Raw genomic sequence first — 14,731 nt, forward strand, 5'->3', positions numbered from 1 at the left:
TTTATTTATCGCATCTAAACTAGATGCGATAAATCAACCCCCACTGGATCGATCGCTGCCCGCCGATCCAGTGGGTAGTGTAGACATACCCTGAGTATACTGAACTGACATAAAGAATAGAAGTGAAACTGTTATACTCTTAGCATTCCGTCTCTTCCTCAACACTGTATCTTTTTCAACATCTGATTTAAGAATTGCTGAATAGACATTAAAAGGTAAAATTTAAGTACAAAGCAGGAGCTACCATGCAAACGGTCATAAATTAGTACATATTCAGAGAGACAGCAGAAGAGCAATACCCAGCAGCATTATATCCATTAGAAGTTCTCAGTCTTTTGCGGCCCCAGTCTTGCACTGCTGAAGTCGGTGGGAATTTTGCGATTGATTTCAATGCAGGCACGCATAGTCCCTTGGACTATATGGTATATTAAAAAAACATAATAAATGTAACAAAAAAGAAGTGGTTGTATATTTAAGCAGTTGATACCCTACATAGAATGAAACCTGTGATAACTGAGAAGAGAAAGACTTAGCATTATAAGTCAGGCTGAAATGGTATTCATGAATGTGGGCTTGTAAAAAATAGATGGTTGAAAATTTTCTGTTGAAAAATGGTTTTTGATTAAAATTCTGTGAAAAAAGTCTGCTTTCCAAAGAAAGTGTTGAGTTTTTGCATCAAAACTGAAGACATTTTTTAGTTTTCTGACAAAACTTTAAAATTTTCTGTGGAAAATTGACAAAAATGATTCCTCCCCAACCCCCATTTTCACTGAAGTTAGCTGCAGGGGAAAACCATTTTCTGTCCAGCTGTATTGTAAAGCCAGTCATTCTGCCATCTCCTAGGGCACAGAGGTGGAAAATCACCAAGATGTGGAGCGTGCAATGGAGGACCAATCACATGGGGAAAAGCCACACCAGACAGAGAGTCAAGAGCACTGTGAAAAGCTGAATCAAACTGCCAAGAGCTCTGTTGGGAATGCCACTATTGATACTTCTCAGCTTTTGAGTGAGAGATCCTACTTGACTTTCTATGGAGGCTATTTCCCCGGAAGAAAAAAGACCTACAGCAGTAAGAAATACCCCTCCTTAACTTTATTTCTTGTCATAGTTTTGTTTGTAATGAATTTACTGGACTTCTGAAGAATGAGGGAAGTCCAGTAAATTTTATGGGTACTGTTATAACAGTCACTTCTGGATTATGAGCACAGCAAGAATCTCTAAGGTTGCATTTTAATTAATGACTATGGTCGTGTGTTGCAGTGCTCATTGGGAAGAGGGCAAAGAGTTGTATGAAGAAACTTTCCTTCTCCTTATTACCATGTGTGCACGGACTGGTAAATTTATTCTTCCTCCCATCCTTGAATGGTTCAATGATAGAGTAAATACTGACCGATATCTGATGCCCCTAATACATATTTAAATTTCATCCCCTTTTCATCCCTCATCTCCATTTTCCCCCTTCAGTTAAACAAGGACATCTGAATAACCAGGATGGAAAAGAAGGGCACCTTATTGAAACAGGTTTTTTCCCTCCTATTCAGTCTGCCATGGACTCAGAGCAAGGTGTGGTCAGGGTGGAACACAGAAAGGTCAGATTTTTAAAAACAAATACTGCAATTGTTGTGATAACGTATGAAGTGGTCTCCTCTAAGGTTCATAACATGAATATAGGTAATCTTGCGCACATACGAATTGCCATATTGGATCAGACCAGTAGCCCATCTAATCCAGTATCCTGTGTCCTACAGTGCCAAGATCAGATGCTTTAGAAGAAGCAAGAAACCCAGTAGTGGATAGTTATTGGGCAGCCTGCCCCTGTGGAAAGTTCCTTCTTGAACACCAATAGTTAGAGGTTGGCTGATGGGGTTTCTATCCCCTCCAAAACACATTTATTTTTAAATATTTATCTATTTAAGTGCCTGTCCCTTTCTGTAATTGTGAAAATGGAGTTTTATCCATTTCAGTATATACAAAATAGTGAAAGTGAAGCTATAAAAGGGAAACAAAGTGCTACTGCCCCCTTTGAACTGGGGGATGCAACAGAATGCTGGAGACGCTGAATACATGAATGTTCTTGAGCTCATCCTGAGTCTACTCTGTACCACAGGGATAAGGGCACTTGAAGTGTGAAAGTAGCAGGTGAAACAAAAGACACTGAGGAAGTGAGGGGAAAAATACTTACGGCCACATCAGCACTACAAAGACAAGCATGGTTGTTACTTGACGTGGTTACAACATTGTAACAGATTATATGTCTAGGGTTATAGTTCTTGTTACCACATGATCAGGTACCATCCACAATACACATTTTAATCACCCTGTAACTGCATCAGGGACAACAACATGGCAACCAGGCCTCCTGATACAACTATATTTATAGTGTATAAATTCAAAATAGAGATGCAAAATGGAGCAAGAGAGTGTCCAACCGGTAAAGAGGTAAGGAGCTGGGAGTCTGAAGGCCAAATGCGGGTACCCACCACGAAGCCTCAATAAATCGGACTGTGCCTGGAGAGACTGAATGCTCTTGTGTGTGTGCTCATGCACACATGCATGTGCCCCTCTGCAGGGAGGGTCTTGGGTATCCATGCATGCTAGTTCTTCAGATGCCACGGTTGCTTTTTTAAAAATTAGATGGCTTGACATTTAAAAAACCAAAACGTGGAGGCAAATCTTTCTCTCCTTAACCATGCCTGTCATCATATACTCATAAAAATGAGGCTATGTCTACACTTAAAACATAACACAGCTGCAGCTGCGCCACTGTAGTGTTTTAGTGCATTGCTGTAAGTAATCCGCCTCCCTGAGAGATGATAGCTAGACCGATGGAAGAATTATTCTGTTGACCTAGCTCTATTTGCACTGGGGGTTAGATCGGTTTAACTACATATCTGAGGGGTGTGGATATTTTACATAGCTATGCCAGTGTAACTTTTCAACTTAGACCAGCCCTAAGTTAAAATCTGATCCAACTCCCATTGGAGTCAAGAGAAAGATTCCTGTTGACTTCATTGTGTACATGTATGTATGTTTTAGAACAAGACTTTAAACAATTCGGAACCATCAAATTAAACACCCTGGGCCTAATCCAGCTTCTTCTTCCACTGGGTTCTGGAGAAGTCCAAGGCTTTGATGCTGGTGGCCAGGACTGGGACAGAATTGGGGAGGGTCAATCGGCCCCTGTTCTGCAGAAGATGCCCAGCGGAGTTAGGGAATGCAAGAGAATGGAAGAGTGAAACCAGCCTGGCTTTGTTGAGCTAGTATGTTGTGCTTTAGCAAGCCTATAGAGTGAGGAATAAAAATATAAGTCAAAAGTAATGGCAGTATTTGGAGTTTCTGACATTTAGGATTTATATTTTACAGCAGGTGCCAGAGACTTTGAAGTTCCCTTCAATCTCAGAAGAATTACCCAGAGCCCAAGTCCCCCACAGGAAACAATTTAGATCCAGTGATCCCCCAAAGGAGCTTCTGATCCTGCCTTTGCTTATTCAGTTGCAAACCCAGCCCAAGACCGAAGCAAAGAATCAAACAGGTACCATCAGCTCTAGATGAAAGATTCTCTGATCTATCTAAATTCAAGGTATTTGTAAGCTACACAATGATTAGATCGGGACTGCAGAAAAAGGGAACTCTCCCATCCTGGACTGGGTCATTTCAGTGTTAGCTCTTGTGTTCTTGAAGATATTCAGAGCAGGTTTATTTTGGATTCCACATGGTTTATGTCCCAAAGATGACTCAGAGCTCTGCGCCTCAATGCAGTGTAAAAGCAGCAAAGTTTCTGCTAATATTGGGCAAATGTCAGGAGATTCAAATCAGATAAAACACCCCCAAACTCAAATTGTTTTTCCAAAGCTTATTTGAATAAGCCAAATATTTTTGGCATGAAAAAAGTGGGCCAGAGATTGACTGGTATTTCAATATCAGTTGAGGACAAGGAATATTGGATATGAAATAAAGACAGTTCATTAAATTGAGGCACAGGGAGAAATTGGCCGGGGGCCCAAATGCTGCACCTGATTTGCCCTAGATGGAGCAGATTGCAGCCTCCTTTATCTTGAACACAGAGGTGTGCCTCATGTAGACTGCAGGTCCTAACATGCAATGCACCATCTAGATTTGAGTGGCCTGCTTATCAGATCAAGACAGAGCACTGCGTGCTGGGACCTGTAGTCTCTGAAGGCTACATCTCCTTATTAAAGATGAAGGTGGCCACAGGATGCATTGCAGAACTTCACAGATCACATATGGCCCTTTCAGGGTTTGTCTGCAGCATGACATACTGCCTGTGGAGGAAATCAAATTTGGAACCTGCACTGTCCAAGCAACAAGGGCCGGGAATGCTAAAGACAGAGAACGCTCTAATCTTAGGGAGTAGAGAAAGAAATTGCCTCAGATAAATACTGAAGCTCCCTTGCAAGATGCAAAGAGCAGAGCTGCTGGATCCGAGAAATAACTGAGTCCACCGTTTTCCACTGGAAAGAGTCACCACAGTGCAGACAGAAGAATAGGTAAAGTGAGGAAAGAGGACACATGGATCCTTTGATTTCTCCCTTCCAGGAAATAAAACAAGGGGCATGTAAGATCCTAAGTCTGACTTCATGTTCCATAACAGTCTTCAACTGGCAATGTCCTCTTTAAGGGAACGCCTGGAACTGTTACTCACATACTAAATAGCCCCTCTGACTTCAGTGGGACTGCTTGCAGGAATAAGATTTGAGGACTGGTCCCTTAAAGAATTAATCTAAATGTTAAATGGTCAGGATTACATTTCACCTTGTATTTAGCTGTGACACTTTGAGTTAGTTTCCCAGACCTGAAGAAGAGCTCTGTGTAAGCTCAAAAGCTTGTCTCTCTCACCAATGGAAGTTGGTCCTATAAAAGATATTACCTCATCCACCTTGTCTCTCTAATATCCTGGGACCAACACAGCTACAGCAACACTGCAAACAGGACGACATTGTCAGAACCTGTGGAAAACCCGGCTTCCAATGACGAGAATTTTTTTAAAAAATCAAAAAATTATAGAAATGTATGAAAAAGGTTTGTCTGAAGTTGCTAATGCGCGATAGCTGTTTCTATGTTTATGTGCATTATAAATGGAAAGGAAGTTCAGCAGCTTTTCCATTTGTCATGTAAGGAAGCAGCTTTGAGCAGTGATCTTCTCTCACCAAGGTGACTCTTGAACCACTGATGTCAGACTGGGCAGAATCAACAGACTTTGCAAATCCAGAACAAAGGGACAAGGGCAACACCACTTTCTGTACAGTATTATCAACCCACACTGATGTGCTACATGGACGGTTATATTTCAACATGACCAGAAACTAGAAACTGGGTGATGATATGGATGTGTTGGGGGGTGGGGGGTAATGATATTCCATCAGAGGCCCCTGCTTTCTGTAAGCAGGCAATCTGAATACTTTCACATAGGACTATGCTGCCACTTATAACAGCAGTTATGCCTCTTTCCCAATTTTCTCCTTCTCTGGACACCTTTTCCCATTCTACCTCATTCTCTTCTTTCCCTCGCCTTTCCCCACTGTTCCCTTCTCCCTCTACATTAGTGTTCTCTTCTTTTCCCCCACATTTCCCCTTCCTTCATTCTCTACCCACCTCTTTCTCTCCCGTTTTTCATAACACTACTTCCATAGATTTTAGGGCCAGAAGAGATACTGTGACCATCTAGGCTGACCTCCTGCATAATACAAGCCATAGGATTTTGGTATCTCCCCACAGCTCCTCTTCCCCTGCCCTTTTCAGCATCATCCAGCTGTCACCCGAGGAGCACATATTTGCTCAAGCTGACTCAGCACTCTCAGAAGCAGCAATTCCTTTCTGTCTGGCAACTGATTTTATTCCCTCCACACAGAAGGAGCTTTGCTACAGCTACAGCTCAACATGAACTAGGCGGGAAAATGGCCCAGGTGCTCCTGCTCTTCTACATATTTGCAAATGTTAAATAAAATGGGAAACCCAATAATCATGGTAACAAAATTGTTGCAGTACTACACAAAAAAAGTACTACTGCAGTCAACAGATCTTCACGAAAGACCACATGGGTAAAACTAAACTGTATCCCAGACCAACTGCAGGAATGACTGGAGGTACACTATTTTATTCAAAAAAGCAGCATGCCAGTAACCATTTAGGGCCAAGTTCTGCCCTCAGATACATGCATGTAACTCCCAACGAAGTCACTGGTAGTTGCATAATTATACCAGTATCTGGGGGTAGAACAGAATGTAACATCAGTCCCACAAGTCTAGATTCTGGCTTCAGTGAGATACTCAGTACTGTGCACTAAACAGAAGTTGTTCAGAAAAGTTAAGAGAACCCGTGTGCAGAACCCCGATATTGAATTCTATGAGAATATTCTCATCATGGAGGTGGATTCCACGTTTCTTCAAGGCCAAAAAAGCTGTTAAGCTCAGCTATCTAATGTGCTCCTGTTAGGAACACTAATCTGGTTCACCCACCACTGTAGTTGCATTTCTCCCGTTCCAGCATTGCATCAGTCTTTCTGGCTAAGACAGCAAGTTATGTTTGTCAGTTCATCAATTTCTTGACATGAATAAGAGAGTTTAAAGATGCTGCTTGTGGCTGCTGTGTGTCCTGACTTCACCAAATCTGATTTCACACTACAAGACAAACACAGGAAAACACAGAGGTTCAGAAACGTTTTTTTCCCAATAAACTGGTGAAAGGAATGAATCTCATAGACTCATAGATATTAAGGTCAGAAGGGACCTTTATGATCATGTAGTCTGACCTCTTGCACAATGCAGGCCACAGAATCTCACCCACCCACTCCTGCAATAAACCTCTCATCTATGTCTGAGCTATTAAAGTCCTCAAATCATGGTTTAAAGACTTCAAGGTGCAGAGAATCCTCCAGCAAGTGACCCATGCCCCATGCTGCAGAGGAAGGTGAAAAACCCGCAGGGCCTCTTCCAATCTGCCCCGGAGGAAAATTCCTTCCCGACGCCAAATATGGCGATCAGCTGAACCCTGAGCATGTGGGCAAGATTCACCAACCAGATACCCAGGAAAGAATTCTCTGTAGTAACTCAGATCCCACCCAATCTAACATCCCATCACAGGCCATTGGGCCTATTTACCATGAATAGTTAAAGATCAATTAATTGCCAAAATCATGTTATCCCATCATACCATCTCCTCCATAAATTTATTGAGTTTATTCTTGAAGCCAGATAGGTCTTTTGCCCCCACTGCTTCCCTTGGAAGGCTGTTCCAAAACTTCACTCCTCTGATGGTTAGAAACCTTCGTCTAATTTCAAGTCTAAACTTCCTGATGGCCATTTGTTCTTGTGTCCACATTGGTACTGAGCTTAAATAATTCCTCTCCCTCTCTGGTATTTATCCCTCTGATATATTTATAGAGAGCAATCGTATCTCCCCTCAGCCTTCTTTTGGTTAGGCTAAACAAGCCAAGCTCCTTGAGTCTCCTTTCATAAGACAGGTTTTCCATTCCTCGGATCATCCTAGTAGCCCTTCTCTGTACCTGTTCCAGTTTGAATTCATCCTTCTTGAACATGGGAGACCAGAACTGCACACAGTATTTCAGATGAGGTCTCACCAGTGCCTTGTATAACAGGACTAACACTTCCTTATCTCTACTGGAAATACCTTGCCTGATGCATCCGAAGACCACATTAGCTTTTTTCACGGCCATATCACATTGGCGGCTCACAGTCATCCTGTGGTCAACCAATACTCCAAGGTCCTTCTCCTCCTCCATTACGTCTAATAGATGCGTCCCAAGCTTATAACTAAAATTCTTGTTATTAATCCCTAAATGCATGACCTTACACTTCTCACTATTCAATTTCATCCTATTACTATTACTCTAGTTTACAAGGTCATCCAGATCCTCCTGTATGATATCCTGGTCCTTCTCTAAGTTGACAATACCTCCCAGCTTTGTATCATCTGCAAACTTTATTAGCACACTCCCACTTTTTGTGCCGAGGTCAGTAATAAAAAGATTAAATAAGACTGGTCCCAAAACTGATCCCTAAGGAACCTCCCTCCAGCCTGACAGTTCACCTTTCAGTAGGACCCGCTGTAGTCTCCCCTTTAACCAGTTCCTTATCCACCTTTCAATTTTCATATTGATCCCCATCTTTTCCAATTTAACTAATAATTCCCCATGTGGCACCGTATCAAATGCCTTACTGAAATCTAGGTAAATTAGATCCACTGTGTTTCCTTTGTCTAAAAAATCTGTTACTTTCTCAAAGAAGGAGATCAGGTTGGTTTGGCATGACGTACCTTTTGTAAAACATATTGTATTTTGTCCCATTTACCATTGACCTCAATGTCCTTAACCACTTTCGCCTTCAAAAACTTTTCCAAGACCTTGCATACCACAGATGTCAAACTAACAGGCCTGTAGTTACCCAGATCACCTTTTTCCCCTTTCTTAAAAATAGGAACTATGTTAGCAATTCTCCAGTCATATAGTACAACCCCTGAGTTTACAGATTCATTAAAAATTCTTGCTAATGGGCTTGCAATTTCATGTGCTAATTCCTTTAATATTCTTGGATGAAGATTATCTGGGCCCCCCGATTTAGTCCCATTAAGCTGTTCGAGTTTCGCTTCTACCTCAGATATGGTAATATCTACTTCCATATCTTCATTCCCATTTGTCACATGAATAGTGGCTAGTATCTCCATTTCATGTTCCTCTTTCATTCCAGCAGCTCCGTGTGACAAGTCCAGATCAGAGGTTGATGATGACTGTGAGAAGTTGTTGGCTCCTTCACCAAATGATCTCATTTCTGGGCCAGAGGGTACAACAGAGCAGCACCAAATGGTCACTGGTGAAAACCCAGAGATACATCAAGGTAGCTTCTTACTACCTCCAATAACCAATCGAAAGTTCACGCTGGAGGGGAGGAAGGCAGGAATAAGAGGGGTGAATGCTGGAAAGGAGGGCCACTATAAAAGAGGTCAGTCAATACAAATCAGAGATTCAGCTTTTGTCTCAGTTGTAGCTAGACTCTGCTATAAAACTAATTCAGCTTCTAGCTATTCACCTACTACAGCTCATCTTTGTGGCGATATTACTCAATCACATATGGTGATTGGCCACATTAGCCAATCCGATGGTCTAAAGGAATTTATTTCACATTCAATTGTGTCAGAAGTACATGCTGCATCTAAGCTTTGCATTAAGATAACACTCTTAGGGGCCTGTCATAATGGAATTTTGTTAATTCATAACAACTAACATTTTATAACACTTGTCATCCAATGATCCCAAAAGATTTAACAAATTTTATAAACCAGTTACAAGACATATTAGGTTTTACTTCATTTGTTATTGAAATGCAGCTGCTTTTGTTTATGGAAGATATCAGACAGTCCACTACACAATAGTCCAGTAGAGAAATTAAAGAACGTCTATGCCAGTCGAAACTACAGGGGAATTTTAGGTGGACGGAATGCATTGATTAAACTGGGACTTAGCCTGAATACCAAAGTAATGAAAGTGGGATCTTTAATAACTACACTTCGTCATAACCTACACCTTACACGCCATTTGAAAGATGGCACCTCCAGCAGAACAGCACCACTCTAGCATCAAGGCAGAGCCTGGCTCATTACTGACTCAAAGGAAAGAATGCCATGCAAAGGAACCCAAGCACTGGCTGCAAATAATTGTACAGAACAGAAACTACTGCAGTGCACTTCATATCTTAAGGGTATTAAAGTCATCAAGGCAGCAGTTATTTTCTATAAACTATAGTGATCGCCAATAAAAATTCAGCATTTACGCATTACCCACAATTACCCAGTGGAATCTAAGATACAGCAGTTATTTTCTATTCTAAGTAGAGGGAGAAACTGTTGTATCTCAGATATCATTATAGAGTTACTATAGGAAAATGAGTCTTTTTTTTTTCCAAAGGCAACTACTGTAATTCTGGTATCAGATCCATCCCTCTAATTCTGTTCCACAGCGCATAGTTCAATAACAACAATATGTTGATGGAACATTTCATGTTTTCTTTAGGTTGATCCAATTTATCATCAGTTTTACACAGCACTTTGTAGACCAAGCAGCACTTTATAACATTGGCAGTGAGGATAAAGATTAATTAGATAGGGGTAGCTTAGCAGGTTAGACAAACAACACACCACTAAGTCACTGATTAATTGTGGCCCTTTTGTGCATTCACTCCCTCTTCCTAGGTCTCTATTTCCTCTCCCGCCCCCCATTCATTTATTGTTTTATGCAGATCTTTAGAATTGTTCCTTATATGCTTTTTTCAAGATGGTGATTTATTCACCCAGAATGCAGTCCCAGGATTAGATCTGCTGCCCCCTATATATGGAAAGAAGGGTCCAGGGAACCAGAGTAGCAAGACGAACTTCAAAACTTTCAGCAGCAGCACTTCTAAGACTCTCCCTATCGGAATCACGCGTGGCACGCTACCGGAAGAGCTGAGAGGTAACATGTTTGTACTGTGCATGGATTCTGTAATTATGTTTATCTGTTTGTACTGAACATGCTGGAGGGACACAATACTTTTTTCTTCCAGAACTTCTGGAGAAACTAACATGCTGGTTTTGACAGCAGCACTGGGAATTCCAGGAATTGTTTACTATTCAGTGTGCATGTTTTGAGAAAAGTTTGTTCCTGATATAAGATGCTACTGAAAAAACATGCCCATTACATGGATTTTTAGGGCCTGAGAAGGGGAAGGGGCAATACTTCCAGCAGGAAGGAGATAGCTACCCTATGCTGCAAATAGACATGACAAAGCCAGCACACACCACTGGCATGCACACAGGCATGCTGGTTAAATACGAAGTCAGTAATTCAGAGGGAGAAGCCAGTGATGGAACTAAACTCCAAAAGCCTACAGTAAGAAAGTATAATTCAGTTAAAGTCAATGGAATTGTGCCCATTTACACCAGGGAGTTATTTTGTCCCATGCTTATTAAACATGTGCTCTTTCAAATCCACAGCTCCGTTCCTATGCCAGATAACATCAGCCAGCCAAAAGCAGTTATCAGTTAGTGTCAGCACCTGAAGTTGCCACTGTATCAGAAAGAAAAAAAGATAAAGGGTAGTTACCAAACTGGAACTTCATTTGCAGATGGTGGGTGGGGAGTGGCATGAGGGGGAAATGGAAAGGAAAATGCCAAATAAAGTGTGCTTTTCATGTCATCATAGGCTCAGAAGAGTCATGTTCAGACATATGAAAACTGTAACGAAAGTGCTGGATCTCCAGGCCCCCAAGCTTTGGAGGAATGGGGTTCAGAACTCAAAACCTGACCTGATCTGAAGGTCATACTGGACAGAACCAAAACCTCAAATAAAACACTCATGAGCTTTGGGGGCGGGTTTCAAAATCTGCTACTGAATTTTGTGTTCCAACCCATCTCCTGTAATGGACAGAGCTTTCTTAGAGTCACCCGGTTCTTAATTATGACATGATAATGTGGATGCATGCACAGAGCTACTGAGAAGGATATTTTCATGAAATGAACATCAGTGCAGTAGGTCTCCAGGAATCCTTCTTGGTGGTGTGTATTAGTAACAATGTTCATCTTTATGTTTTCAAGAGTGTTATAATGGTACTTCACTAGGCAGCCTCATAATGGGCCCTGATGGAGAAATCGTCTGTCTGTCCCTCTTGGGGTCTGTCCAAGATGCAGATGTTCCTGCTCAGTTTAGCTTTGTTCCGGATAAAGGTAAGAACACATAATCTGAAGAAGTTTCCTTTCCAAGAGGAAGGAATGGCATGCATGGCTCTCCAAAGTTTCACACAAACTGAATAAATAAAAATCAGACCCTGATCAGTGTTGCTCTTTTCACTGAGATGGTGTAACTTCTGCCAAATCAGCCACAACAGTTATGTTTGCACAGCAAGTTTACTTGTACTCTAGGATAGGTAAGATCATGGAATGGCTGTTAAAAGGGATGCTGGATTGTGTAACTGAGTTTTAAAAGGGTTTACAAAACTTCTGTGGGATCTGCCCAGTATAAACAATGTCCTTCTCTCCTTTAAAATGAGCCTCAAAAGGAGGAGGTGGCTAATTTATAATTTGCTCAGGTATTTGTGCTGTGCGCCTCAGACAGCCAGTGTGAGTCATCTTCTGACAGACACGTCATGAAATCTCCAAAAACTGACAGGGATATGAGCTTGTGGGAATAGAAAATGGTTTGTTCTAAGCAAGGGCCATCTCACAAGAAAAGAAGCCCAAGAGTGGTTAGTGCCAAGGAGCCAATAGATAGTAGGATTTGTTTCCCCAAGAATAACCAAGATGTGTGCTGATGGGCTAGAGAGCTGCTGCAAGAAAGGTGTGATTCATGATAGAAGGTCAATACAATTTGCATGAGGAGGTTTAAATGATAGAACCAGCTGGCTTGTACCATTAGAGAATGGCCAAGCCATTTGACCGAAGAAGCCCACAGCACAGCAGCCTTTGGTCTGCTGCTTTAATCTCTGGCTCAAAACCCAGATCTTTTCAAAGGGGAGAGATGCTACTGCTCCCCAGTGAAGACATTATCTCTCACTGAAAGTACCACAGTATTTTACAGTAATGATCTAATTCATCACTACAATTATGGCCCCTTTGTGCCAGCTCCACTGGAATGAAGGGGCCAGCTATTAATTGGGAATTCCCCAGACATAGGATCCCTCCCCAACTAGTTCTACGCCACTGTCCACAGAAGTCAGGGCATTCTCAGAGTGCTACTGCACTCCAGCTATTCCCATGAGTGGCTATAGGCAGCTGGACACAAGCTGCCCAAAGTAGTGTCAGGAGCCAAAGCAGCCCTGCTCAGACCAGATCAGGGAAAGAGCAAAGGTGACACAGAGCCACCTTACTCCATCCTCCACTCTCTTTGCACCATATTCCCTCCCCCACCCAGTTGGCACCATCTTTGTTACTGTATCTCAGTGTTTTCTTTGTATTATCTACATAGTTTACTGGTTAAAGCAAAAAGAAAAGGAGGACTTGTGGCACCTTAGAGACTAACCAATTTATTTGAGCATAAGCTTTCGTAAGCTACAGCTCACTTCATCGGATGCATACTGTGGAAAGTATAGAAGATCTTTTTATACACACAAAGCATGAAGTGTTTGTTACTGACAGCACCCTAGAGTCAATAGTGCTGTAAGCTTGTCAGTTTTCATTCTCTGGCATCACCACTGGTAACAGAGGTCCTGAAGGCCAAGTTAGGGGTTCAGTTACACCTGTCCTGCTCCAGTATGTTCAGAGTCTGCCCTCAGCAACACCTATGCAAACCCCATTGTCTTCAGTGACTTTAGACAGATGTAACAGATAGACCATTATGTTGATACACAAGAAGGAATAGAATCTAGCTCATTCTTCTTAGCTAGGCTGGGTCTTCCAAGAGCAAGACTGCCATATTTGGCATCAGGAAAGAATTCCCCCCAGGTCAGATTGGCAGAAACCCTGAGGGTTTTTCGCCTTCCTTTGTAGCATCTGGCATGGGGTCACTTGCTGGTTTGAACTAGAGTAAATGGTAGAATCTGTATAACCTGAATTCTTTAAATCATGATTTGAGGACTTCAGTAAAACTCAGCCAGAGGTTATGTGTCTGTTGCAGGAGTGGGTGGCTGAGGTTCTGTGACCTGAGATGTGCAGGAGGCCAGGCTAGATGATCAGAATGGTCCCTTCTGGCCTTAAAGTCTATGAGCAGCACAGACTGTGTCATTGAAGTAAGCTCTGGCTATACACAGGAGATAGGACTGTTGATTACAAAGATGCCTTTTTGACATAGTCTCGCTTGAGAGCACAGCTGCACTTTGAGATTTGATTCTATAACCTTGGTGGTGGCTGATGATGAAAGAAAGAAGAAGTGCACAGCTTAACTTTCAGAGCTCAGGGTGAGCTTGCAATTAGATTGCTTTAACCTGTGAACTTTTTACATCTTATTGATGAAGAAGAGATGTAGAACACCTAGATTTCGTCTTTCAGAAGTTAGTTTTCTTACCATTACTATCTTCAAAGTTCTGCAGCCAGTGGCAAAGTCTAGGTTTTATAAGGTCACCTATTGCCATTACCTGATCAGCACCCAGGATTTATGCCCCCTAGAACTGTACATGGAAAGTGCCAATTGTGCACAGCTCTGTCCTCCCATATGCAAGGGAGATTGCCACCTCCATGGTACTCTCCCACATCCCCTCTGGATCCTGTGTAGGCCTCTCCACAGTGTCCTGGATCTTTGCAGAGGCATGGCATGAGGGCTCAGCAGGCAGGTGCAATGCACATCATTCCCCCTCTGGTCCTACAGAGATCCCCTGAGAAGGCAGTACACCCTCCAGCTGCAAACAGGAGGACATGAAGGGATCTCTGTGAGAGAACCATTGCTAATATTTCCTCCCCTAGCCTCTCCTCCTGTGAGTCATTTCTATAGTCAGGGATGAACTGAGCCTTCCTGACATGAGGTTTGGGTGCTCGATGTCAGACACAAAATTAACCTTAATCCATATAAACCCACAGAGATATTTTCTGATGATATCAAGGATCCCATTTAAATCCACTAGAGCAAGGGAGTTCAGAATAAAGGCTAAGACCTTGTTCTTAACCTACCTTATCATGCCTACACAACAGAAGTGACCAACACAATTGGAAAACATGCTTGTACCTTTGCCTGATCATAGAACCCAGCCAGCCTTCCTCTTGGCAGCGTGGGATGAAAAAAATATGTTTTCATAATGGT

The 14,731-nt window shown here is 42.2% G+C and overlaps 1 protein-coding gene across 3 annotated transcripts in view; it reads left to right on the forward strand.

Annotated features, from left to right (window-relative positions):
* Positions 1 to 14,731, forward strand: part of KIAA2012 — a 103,986-nt gene that overhangs the window by 35,699 nt on the left and 53,556 nt on the right. For 2 of the 3 annotated variants that reach the window (XM_084644135.1, XM_084644136.1), the window contains exons 6-11: positions 844 to 1,069; positions 1,465 to 1,589; positions 3,364 to 3,532; positions 8,724 to 8,975; positions 10,304 to 10,480; positions 11,602 to 11,730. In XM_084644135.1, the coding sequence (XP_084500261.1) occupies positions 844 to 1,069; positions 1,465 to 1,589; positions 3,364 to 3,532; positions 8,724 to 8,975; positions 10,304 to 10,480; positions 11,602 to 11,730 (1,078 nt within the window). The remainder of the gene's footprint in view (positions 1 to 843; positions 1,070 to 1,464; positions 1,590 to 3,363; positions 3,533 to 8,723; positions 8,976 to 10,303; positions 10,481 to 11,601; positions 11,731 to 14,731) is intronic. The other variant, XM_084644137.1, reaches the window with a different exon arrangement.

This window comes from Lepidochelys olivacea (assembly GCF_965140295.1).
Source record: "Lepidochelys olivacea isolate rLepOli2 genome assembly, chromosome: 11".
NCBI lineage: Eukaryota > Metazoa > Chordata > Testudines > Cheloniidae > Lepidochelys > Lepidochelys olivacea.